This window comes from Penaeus monodon, chromosome 17 (assembly GCF_015228065.2).
Source record: "Penaeus monodon isolate SGIC_2016 chromosome 17, NSTDA_Pmon_1, whole genome shotgun sequence".
NCBI classification, from domain to species: Eukaryota; Metazoa; Arthropoda; class Malacostraca; order Decapoda; family Penaeidae; genus Penaeus; species Penaeus monodon.
This window is the reverse complement of record NC_051402.1, coordinates 17,958,522-17,969,678: the sequence shown is the minus strand read 5'-3', so window position 1 is coordinate 17,969,678 and position 11,157 is coordinate 17,958,522. Positions and strand designations below refer to the sequence as shown.

Genomic DNA, 11,157 nt, shown 5'->3' with positions numbered 1-11,157 from the left:
GATTTGGTCGGTTGTGAGGTTGGCCAGCTTGGTGGAGAGATCATCGATCATTGTAAGAAGCAGATCTGTTGGGTTGCCAGTGACGGCATTGTCCTCATTTACCTCACAATATGGATCGACTGTGACAGTGTCGCCATCTTGATCGATAGAGTAAGTAAGCGATCGCCGCTTCCTTCCGGAATTGCCAGTGGCTTGCTCGACGGCTTCAATGACTCGTTGCAGGGCTTGATTGGTCTTTTGAAGAGCTGTGAGAGTGGCGTTGGAGACAGCAATCTGGTTCTCGAGTCTTTCAATTTCTTGAAGTAACTGTGCTTTTCTTTGTTGCAATTCTGATAAAGTGTTTTGTGTAGTTTCTGGTTGTAGGGATGTTTGTTCATGGATGGCTGTTTGTAGTGTGGTAGTTGGCTCAGAGGTTACTGATGACACCGTTGGTTTTACAGTGGTTGGTTTTACTTTTGTTGGTATAAAAGTAGTTGGTGTTACAGTGGTCGTTAGCGGCACCTCTGTTGGTTGGTCAGCGGTTGATGGTGGTACTGTTGTTATTGACTTGTCACTGGTTGTTGGTGGCAAGGTGTTTTTTTGTTCTTTGGTGGTTGTTGTTGGTGACCCGGAGGCTGTATCATTGGTGGTTGGCGTTACAGTGGTTGTTAACAGCACCCCGGTTGTTCTTTGTTCAGTGGTTGGCCATGTGGTTAGTGATACGCCGCGGGTAGTTAGTTCAGTGATTGTTGTTTGTAAATCTGCTGTTGATTGTACAGTGTTAGTGTGTGATGATGTTGTTGGGTCAACACTAGTTGCTGGCAGAACTGTTGTTGCTAGTGACACAGTGGTTAGTGGCAGCTGGGTTGTTAGTCGTTCAGTGGTTGGTGACAATGTGGTTATTGATTGTTCAAGGGTTGTTGGTGACACAGTGGTTGTCTGTAAAACTATGGTTGTTCGTTCATCAGTGATGGTTGGTTGCCCAGAGGCCGTTGGTGACACTGTGGTTGCTTGTAAAACTGTGGTTGTTGGTTCATCAGTGATCGTTGGCTGCCCAGAGGTCGTTGGTGACACTATGGTTGCTTCTATAACTGTGGCTGTTGGCTCATCAGTGGTTGCTGGTAGCTCAGAAGTCGTTGGTGACATGGTAGTTTGTAAAAGTGTGGTTGTTGGTTCATCAGTGGTCGTTGGTTGCTCAGAGGTCGTTGGTGACACAGTGGTCGTTTGTAAAACTGTGGTTGTTGGTTCACCAGTGGTCGTTGGTTGTTCGGAGGTCGTTGGTGACACAGCGGTTGTTTGTAAAACTGTGGTTGTTGGTTGCTCGGAGGTCGTTTGTGACACAGTGGTCGTTTGTAAAACTGTGGCTGTTGGTTCATGAGTGGTTGTTGGTTGTTCAGAGGTCGTTGGTGACACAGTGGTTGTTTGTATATCTGCGGTTGTTGGTTCGTCAGTGGTTGGTTGTTCAGAGGTCGTTGGTGACACAGTGGTTGTTTGTATATCTGCGGTTGTTGGTTCGTCAGTGGTTGGTTGCTCAGAGGTCGTTGGTGACACAGTGGTTGTTTGCAAAATTGTGTTTGTTTGTTTATCAGTGATTGTTGGTTGCTCAGATGTCGTTAGTGACACAGTGGTTGTTTGCAAAATTGTGGTTGTTGGTTTATCAGTGGTTGTTGGTTGCTCAGAGGTCGTTGGTGACACAGTGGTTGTTTGCAAAATTGTGGTTGTTGGTTCGTCAGTGGTTGTTGGTTGCTCAGAGGTCGTTGGTGACACAGTGGTTGTTTGCAAAATTGCGGTTGTTGGTTCATCAGTGATTGTTGGTTGCTCAGAGATCGTTGGTGACACAGTGGTTGTTTGTAAATCTGTGGTTGTTGGTTCATCAGTGGTTGTTGGTTGCTCAGAGGTCGTTGGTGACGCAGTGGTTGTTTGTAAAAATGTGGTTGTTGGTTCATCAGTGGTTCTTGGTTGCTTAGAGGTCGTTGGTGACAAAGTGGTTGTTTGTAAATCTGTGGTTGTTGGTTCATGAGTGGTTGTTGAATGCTCAGAGGTCGTTGGTGACACAGTGGTTGTTTGCAAAATTGTGGTTGTTGGTTCATCAGTGGTTGTTGGGTGCTCAGAGGTAGTTGGCGACAAAGTGGTTGTTTGTAAAACTGTGGTTGTTGGTTCATCAGTGGTTGTTGGTTGCTCAGAGGTCGTTGGTGACAAAGTGGTTGTTTGTAAATCTGTGGTTGTTGGTTCATCAGTGGTTGTTGGTTTATCAGTGGTTGTTGGTTGCTCAGAGGTCGTTGGTGACACAGTGGTTGTTTGTATATCTGTGGTTGTTGGTTCATCAGTGGTTGTTGGTTGCTCGGAGGTCGTTGGTGACACAGTGGTTGTTTGTAAAACTGTGGCTGTTGGTTCATCAGTGGTTGTTGGTTGCTCAGAGGTCGTTGATGACACAGTGGTTGTTTGTAAAACTGTGGTAGTTGGTTGCTCAGAGGTCGTTGGTGATACAGTGGTTGTTTGTAAAACTGTGGTTGTTGGTTCATCAGTGGTTGTTGGTTGCTCAGAGGTCGTTGGTGACACAGTGGTTGTTTGTAAACCTGTCTTTGTTGGTTCATCAGTGGTTGTTGGTTCCTCAGAAGCCGTTGGTGACACAGTGGTTGTTTGTAAAACTGTGGTTGTTGGTTCGTAAGTGGTTGTTGGTTGCTTAGAGGTCGTTGGTGACACAGTGGTTGTTTGCAAAATTGTGGTTGTTGGTTGCTCGGAAGTCGTTGGTGACACGGTGGTTGTTTGTAAAACTGTGGTTGTTGGTTCATCAGTGGTTGTTGGTTGCTCGGAGGTCGTTGGTGACACAGTGGTCGTTTGTAAAACTTTGGTTGTTGGTTCATCAGTGGTTGTTGGTTGCTCTGAGGTCGTTGGTGACACATTGGTTGTTTGTAAAACTGTGGTTGTTGGTTCGTCAGTTGTTGTTGGTTGCTCAGAGGTCGTTGGTGACACAGTAGTCGTTTGTAAAATTGTGGTTGTTGGTTTATCAGTAGTTGTTGGTTGCTCAGAGGTCGTTGGTGACACAGTGGTTGTTTGTAAATCTGTGGTTGTTGGTTCATCAGTGGTTGTTGGTTGCTCAGAGGTCGTTGGTGACACAGTGGTCGTTTGTAAAAGTGTGGTTGTTGGTTCATGAGTAGTTGGTAGTTCGGAGGTAGTTACTGACATTGTGGTTGTTTGTAAAACTGCGGTTGTTGGTTGCTTAGAGGTCGATAATACAGTTGTTTGTAAAACTGCGGTTGTTGGTTGCTCTGAGGTCGTTGGTGACACAGTGGTCGTTTGAAAACCTGTGGTTAGTTCATCAGTGGTTGTTGGTTGCTCAGAGGTCGTTTGTAGAACTGTGGTTGTTGGTTGATGAATGGTTGTTGGTTCAGCAGTGGTTGGTTCATCAGTGGTTTTTGGTTGCTCAGAAGTCGTTGGTGACAAAGTGGTTGTTTCTAAAATAGTATTTGGTGGTTCAATGGTGGTTGTTGGTTGCTCAGAGGTCATTGTTGACACAGTGGTTGTTTGTAATACTGGGGTTGTTGGTTCATCAGTGGTACTCGTTTGCTCAGTCGTTGGTGACACTGTGTTTGTTGGATGCTCAGACGTCGTTGGAGATAAAGTGATTGTTTGTAAAACTGTGGTTGTTGGCTCATCAGTGGATGTTGGTTGCTCAGAAGTTGGTGACACAGTAGTTTGTAAAACTGTAGTTATTTGCTTATGAGTGGTTGTTGGTTGCTGAGAGTTCGTTGGTGACACAGTAGTTGTTTGTGACATCGTGGTAATTGGTTGTGCGGTGGTTGCTGTTGGTTGTGTGGTTGGTTCTACTTTTGTTGTTGGTGACACCGTGGTTGTTAGCGAGACTTTGGTTGTTAATTGTTCAGTGGTTTTTGGTAACTGTGTGGTTCGTTGATTTTCTGTCGTTGGTGAGTCAGTGGTTATTGTTGATGCTATGATTGTTTGCTCAGTGGTTTTTGGTAACTCAGTAGTTGATATAACTGCGGTAGTTTTCTGTGGTTTTGGCTGCATTGTAGTCGTTGGTTGTTTAGTGGAATTAGGTGGCAGTGTAGTTACTTTTTCCTTGGTGGGCAGCTTAGTTACCGTTGTATGTAATTCGGTGGTTGTTGGAGGGCCTGTAGATTTCAAATGTTTTCAGTGAATATTCTTTTTATCTATATCACACACTCACACATAGACTTATATGTACACACACAAATACATTCATTTACAGAAATATACATATTTAGACACACACACACACACACACACACACACACATATATATATATATATATATATATATGTATATATATATATATATATATATATATATGTATACATATATATATATATATATATATATATATATATATATATATGTGTGTGTGTGTGTGTGCGTGTGTGTGTGTATGTGTGTGTGTGCGTGTGTGTATTGGGCAGCTCGACTAGCCTTGTCGTGAGGAGCTAGAGATGAGCCGAGGGCCTGCATGGAAGCTCGCAAAGAGGGTGCAAGTGAAGGGTAGATGCGACCATGCGTCCCTGTCACCGTTAGCCCCCTGATGATGTTATATATATACACTTTCACACACACGTGTGTGTATATATATGTATATATATATATATATATATATATATATATATATATATATATATATTTGTGTGTGTAAATACATATAAATGCGTATATACAGATACATATATCTGTATATACATATGCATGTAGACTGTGTATATGTATATAAATGCAATATGTATACATATATTCATTTATATATATGTATATATATGACACACACACACACACCATGATCTAAATTTTATATTTGCAAATTTTAACGCACAGTCTTCTATTTCAAAGACTTTTGAAGATCAGAAAAGAAAGTTGTTAATCGTCCATCATGATTTTATACCTGAAACTTAAAAATAGTAAGTAATGGAGTATTGTATAACAGTAGCCCCCAATCGTTTTATACATACGAACCCTTTCTCAAACCTCTGACATATACGCGATCACCCAACGTTAACCTTCCATTTTCCTTCTTATAATCCTCCATGTGGGTCAAGGAAGTTGAACTACTTGGGGGTCGCAACGCACCAGTTGGAAACAACTGATATAACAGACATCTTCCGAGTGTTTTAATCACACTATACATGGCGCTTTGCGTAAACAGGTGATGTACCCCCCTCCTATGATAGCAATCCGTCAATGGTATTGTCAACCACAAAACAAGAAAGCACGGGTTAAATTATATTAATACCAGGTTTTATCATTTTCACAAAGGTACGCACACAGGTAAAGAAGTACATACTGAGAGCTCAGAAAGGAGATAGAGAGACAGAACAAAAGAAAAATGGAGATGGGAAACAGCAATAAAGAGAACCATCAAACTTCTCTTTTTATTATAAAATTATAGTTATAATAATAATAATGAATAAATAATTAGAGTAAAATTGCCAATAAAACACCAAACAGTTGTCATCTATCTCAGTTCTTCCCATTACCCCGTCTTATTATCCCTTTTCCGTTCCCAGATCTCTTTTTCTTTTTCTCCTCACCTGTCTTTTACTTTAGATGCAATAAATACTGCGCCATCTATGGGCGACATGAAGTAACACATATAAAACTGTGAATGTTGACTTTTTCTCTTGAATGTACATGAACATACAGACATGCAAAATTTGCTTATGTTAGCTTAAAATATAATTTTCATTGCGGTTATTTCGCTCTTTAAAGTTTCTCATATTAACTTAAATTCAAAACTTACGTGTACAATCTAATGAAAATACGCTCATACACGTCGATAAAACTGTGTGTACTGGTTTTCTACCTGTTGTTGCTGCTAGTTGGCTCTCCACTTGGTCAAGCTCATCCGTTTTATTTTGTTTTTGCTCTTGCAAAATAGTGACGAGCAACTGAACCGACTGGACTTGGTCTCCCACGACGCTGTTTGCTACTTCTACCGCGGCCGTGATGTTATCTAATACACTGGAATCAATGACAAAGGTTCCATTCTCTATGAGTGTAGCGAAATTCTCAATGAGTTGATTGAAGCAAGTGATTTGGTCGGTTGTGAGGTTGGCCAGCTTGGTGGAGAGATCATCGATCATTGTAAGAAGCAGATCTGTTGGGTTGCCAGTGACGGCATTGTCCTCATTTACCTCACAGTATGGATCGACCGTGACAGTGTCGCCATCTTGATCGATAGAGTAAGTAAGCGATCGCCGCTTCCTTCCGGAATTGCCAGTGGCTTCCTCGATGGCTTCAATGACTCGTTGCAGGGCTTGATTGGTCTTTTGAAGAGCTGTGAGTGTGGCGTTGGAGGCAGCAATCTGGTTCTCGAGTCTTTCAATTTCTTGAAGTAACTGTGCTTTTCTTTGCTGCAATTCTGAGAAAGTATTGTGTGTAGTTTCTGGTTGTAGGGATGTTTGTTCATGGATGGCTGTTTGTAGTGTGGTAGTTGGCTCAGAGGTTACTGATGACACCGTTGGTTTTACTGTGGTTGGTTTTACTTTTGTTGGTATAAAAGTAGTTGGTGTTACAGTGGTCGTTAGCGGCACCTCTGTTGGTTGGTCAGCGGTTGATGGTGGTACTGTTGTTATTGACTTGTCACTGGTTGTTGGTGGCAAGGTGTTTTTTTGTTCTTTGGTGGTTGTTGTTGGTGACCCGGAGGCCGTATCATTGGTGGTTGGCGTTACAGTGGTTGTTAACAGCACCCCGGTTGTTCTTTGTTCAGTGGTTGGCCATGTGGTTAGCGATACGCCACGGGTAGTTAGTTCAGTGATTGTTGTTTGTAAATCTGCTGTTGATTGTACAGTGTTAGTGTGTGATGATGTTGTTGGTTCAACACTAGTTGCTGGCAGAATTGTTGTTGCTAGTGACACAGTGGTTAGCGGCAGCTGGGTTGTTAGTCGTTCAGTGGTTGGTGACAATGAGGTTATTGATTGTTCAAGGGTTGTTGGTGACACAGAGGTTGTCTGTAAAACTATGGTTGTTCGTTCATCAGTGATGGTTGGTTGCTCAGAGGCCGTTGGTGACATTGTGGTTGTTTGTAAAACTGTGGTTGTTGGTTCATCAGTGATCGTTGGCTGCCCAGAGGTCGTTGGTGACACTTTGGTTGCTTCTATAACTGTGGCTGTTGGCTCATCAGTGGTTGCTGGTTGCTCAGAAGTCGTTGGTGACATAGTTGTTTGTAAAACTCTGGTTGCTGGTTCATCAGTGGTTGTTGGCTGCTCAGAGGTCGTTGGTGACACAGTGGTCGTTTGTAAAACTGTGGATGTTGGTTCATCAGAGGTCGTTGGTGACACAGTCGTCGTTTGTAAAACTGTGGTTGTTGGTTCATCAGTGGTTGTTGGTTGTTCGGAGGTCGTTGGTGACACGGTGGTTGTTTGTAAAACTGTGGTTGTTGGTTCATCAGTGGTCGTTGGTTGCTCAGAAGTCGTTGGCGACACAATGGTAGTTTGTAAAACTGTGGTTGCTGGTTCATCAGTGGTTGTTGGCTGCTCAGAGGTCGTTGGTGACACAGTGGCCGTTTGTAAAACTGTGGATGTTGGTTCATCGGAGGTCGTTGGTGACACAGTCGTCGTTTGTAAAACTGTGGTTGTTGGTTCATCAGTGGTTGTTGGTTGTTCGGAGGTCGTTGGTGACACGGTGGTTGTTTGTAAAACTGTGGTTGTTGGTTCATCAGTGGTCGTTGGTTGCTCAGAAGTCGTTGGTGACACAGTGGTTGTTTGTAAATCTGTGGTTGCTGGTTCATCAGTGGTTGTTGGTTGCTCAGAGGTCGTTGGTGACACAGTGGTTGTTTGTAAAACTGTGGTTGTTTATTCATCAGTGGTTGTTGGTTGTTCAGAGGTCGTTGGTGATACAGTGATCATTTGTAAAACTGTAGTTGTTGGTTCATCAGTGGTTGTTGGTTGCTCGGAGGTCGTTGGTGACACAGTGGTTGTTTGTAAAACTGTGGTTGTTGGTTTATCAGTGGTTGTTGGTTGCTCAGAGGTCGTTTGTGACACAGTGGTTGTTTGCAAAATTGTGGTTGTTGGTTTATCAGTGGTTGTTGGTTGCTCAGAGGTCGTTGGTGACACTGTGGTTGGTTGTAAATCTGTGGTTGTTGGTTCATGAGTGGTTGTTGGTTGCTCAGAGGTTGTTGGTGACACAGTGGTTGTTTGTAAATTTCTGGTTGTTGGTTCATCAGTGGTTGTTGGTTCATCAGTGGTTGTTGGTTGCTCAGAGGTCGTTTGTAGAACTGTGGTTGTTGGTTGATGAATGGTTGTTGGTTCATCAGTGGTTGTTGGTTGCTCAGAGGTCGTTGGTAACACAGTGGTTGTTTGTAAATCTGTGGTTGTTGGTTCATCAGTGGTTGTTGGTTGCTCAGAGGTCGTTGGTGACACAGTGGTTGTTTGTAAATCTGTGGTTGTTGGTTCATCAGTGGTTGTTGGTTGCTCAGAGGTCGTTGGTGTCACAGTGGTTGTTTGCAAAACTGTGGTTGTTGGTTGCTCAGATGTCGTTGGTGATATAGTGGTCGTTTGTAAAACTGTGTTGTTGGTTCATCAGTGGTTGTTGGTTGCTCAGAGGTCGCTGGTGACACAGTGGTTGTTTGTAAATCTGTGGTTGTTGGTTCATCAGTGGCTGTTGGTTGCTCAGAGGTCGTTGGTGACACAGTGGTTGTTTGCAAAATTGTGGTTGTTGGTTCATCAGTGGTTGTTGGTTGCTCAGAGGTCGTTGGTGAGACAGTGGTCGTTTGTAAAACTGTGGTTGTTGGTTTATCAGTGGTTGTTGGTTGCTCAGAGGTCGTTGGTGACACAGTGGTTGTTTGCAAAATTGTGGTTGTTGGCTCATCAGTGGTTGTTGGTTGCTCGGAGGTCGTTGGTGACACAGTGGTTGTTTGTAAAACTGTGGTTGTTGGTTCATCAGTGGTTGTTGCTTGCTCAGAGGTCGTTGGTGACACGGTGGTTGTTTGTAAAACTGTGGTTGTTGGTTCATCAGTGGTTGTTGGTTGCTCAGAGGTCGTTGGTGACAAAGTGGTTGTTTGTAAACCTTTGGTTGTTGGTTCATCAGTGGTTGTTGGTTGCTCAGAGGTCGTTGGTGACACAGTGGTTGTTGGTTCATCAGTGGTTGTTGGTTCATGAGTGGTTGTTGGTTGCTCAGAGGTCGTTGGTGACACAGTGGTTGCTTGTAAATCTGTGGTTGTTGGTTCATCAGTGGTCGTTGGTTGCTCAGAGGTCGTTGGTGACACAGTGGTTGTTTGTAAAACTTTGGTTGTTGGTTGCTTAGAGGTCGTTGGTGACGCAGTGGTTGTTTGTAAAACTGTGGTTGTTGGTTGCTCCGAGGTCGTTAGTGACACAGTGGTTTGTAACTTTGTGGTTGTTAGTTCATCAGTGGTTGTTGGTTCATCAGTGGTTGTTGGTTCATCAGTTGTTTTTGGTTGCTCAGAAGTCGTTGGTGACAAAGTGGTTGTTTCTAAAATAGTATTTGGTGGTTCAATGGTGGTTGTTGGTTGCTCAGAGGTCATTGTTGACACAGTGGTTGTTTGTAATACTAGGGTGTTTGGTTCATCAGTGGTACTCGGTTGCTCAGAGGTCGTTGGATACAAAGTGGTTGTTTGCAAGATTTTTGTTGTTGGTTCTTCAGTGGTTGTTGGTTGCTGAAAGGTCGTTGGTGACACAGTGGTTGTTTGTAAATATGTGGTTATTGGTTCATTAGTGGTTGTTGGTTGCTCCGATGTTTTTGGTGACACAGTGGTTGTTTGTAAGATTATGGATGTTGGTTGCTCAGAGGTCGTTGGTGACAATGTGTTTGTTGGATGCTCAGACGTCGTTGGAGATAAAGTGATTGTTTGTAAAACTGTGGTTGTTGGCTCATCAGTGGATGTTGGTTGCTCAGAAGTTGGTGACACAGTAGTTTGTAAAACTGTAGTTATTTGCTTATTAGTGGTTGTTGGTTGCTGAGAGTTCGTTGGTGACACAGTAGTTGTTTGTGACATCGTGGTGATTGGTTGTGCGGTGGTTGCTGTCGGCTGTGTGGTTGGTTCTACTTTTGTTGTTGGTGACACCGTGGTTGTTAGCGAGACTTTAGTTGTTAATTGTTCAGTGGTTTTTGGTGACCGTGTGGTTCGTTGATTTTCTGTCGTTGATGGGTCAGTGGTTATTGTTGATGCTATGATTGTTTGCTCAGTGGTTTTTGGTAACTCAGTAGTTGATATAACTGCTGTAGTTTTCTGTGGTTTTGGCTGCATTGTAGTCGTTGGTTGTTTAGTGGAATTAGGTGTCAGTGTAGTTACTTTTTCCTTGGTGGGCAGCTTAGTTACCGTTGTATGTAATTCGGTGGTTGTTGGAGGGCCTGTGGATTTCAAAATTTTTAAGTGAAGGGTACATGCGACCATGTGCCCCCGTCAGCGTTAGCCCCCTGAGTGATGTTATATATACACACTTTCACACACGTATGTATATATATACATATATACATGTGTAAATACATATACATGTGTATATACAGATACATATAACCGTATATACATATGCATGTTGATTGTATATATGTATATAAATACAATATGTGTACATATATTCATTGATATATATATCACACACATACACACACACCATGATCTAAATTTCATATTTGCAAATTTTAATGTACAGCCTTCTATTTCAAAGACTTTTGAAGATCAGAAAAGGAAGTTGTGAATCATCCATCATGATTTTATTCCTTGTATTGTGGTTTTTTCTTCCATTGTATCAGCACGGAAGAGTGTTTTGCTATTGACAATGGAGTATTGTACATAAGTGGCCCCTAATCGTTTTATACACTCGAACCCTTGCTCAGATCTCTGACATATACGCGGTCACCCAACGTTAACCTTCCATTTTCCTTCTTATAATCCTCCATGTAGGTCAAGGAAGTGAACTACTTGGGGGTCGCAACGCACCAGTTGGAAACAACTGATATAACAGATATGAAGATACTATACATCTACCGAGTGTTTTAATCACACTATACATGGCGCTTTTCGTAAACAGGTGATGTACCCCCCTCCTATGATAACAATCCGACAATGGTATTGTCACCACAAAACAAGAAAGCACGGGTTAAATTATATTAATACCAGGTTTTATCATTTTCACAAAGGTACGCACACAGGTAAAGAAGTACATACTGAGAGCTCAGAAAGGAGATAGAGAGAC

At 42.7% G+C, this 11,157-nt stretch overlaps 2 protein-coding genes across 2 annotated transcripts in view; both read right to left on the bottom strand.

Annotated features, from left to right (window-relative positions):
- The window catches only part of LOC119583284 (salivary glue protein Sgs-3-like), a 1,577-nt gene extending 452 nt beyond the window's left edge, over nucleotides 1–1,125 (bottom strand). Inside the window, exon 1 of the mRNA XM_037931755.1 lies at nucleotides 29–1,125. Within this exon, the coding sequence (XP_037787683.1) occupies nucleotides 29–1,125 (1,097 nt within the window). The remainder of the gene's footprint in view (nucleotides 1–28) is intronic.
- A 2,074-nt stretch (nucleotides 1,126–3,199) lies between these two features.
- On the bottom strand, nucleotides 3,200–10,861 carry LOC119583283 (mucin-2-like). Its single transcript, XM_037931754.1, has 8 exons — nucleotides 10,789–10,861; nucleotides 9,639–10,312; nucleotides 9,282–9,473; nucleotides 5,808–7,206; nucleotides 5,536–5,671; nucleotides 4,973–5,103; nucleotides 3,494–4,112; nucleotides 3,200–3,284 (listed from the first exon to the last, which is right to left on the bottom strand). Exons 1-8 carry the CDS (start codon nucleotides 10,859–10,861, stop codon nucleotides 3,200–3,202), a joined length of 3,309 nt encoding a protein of 1,102 aa, XP_037787682.1.
- Nucleotides 10,862–11,157: the final 296 nt, after the last annotated feature.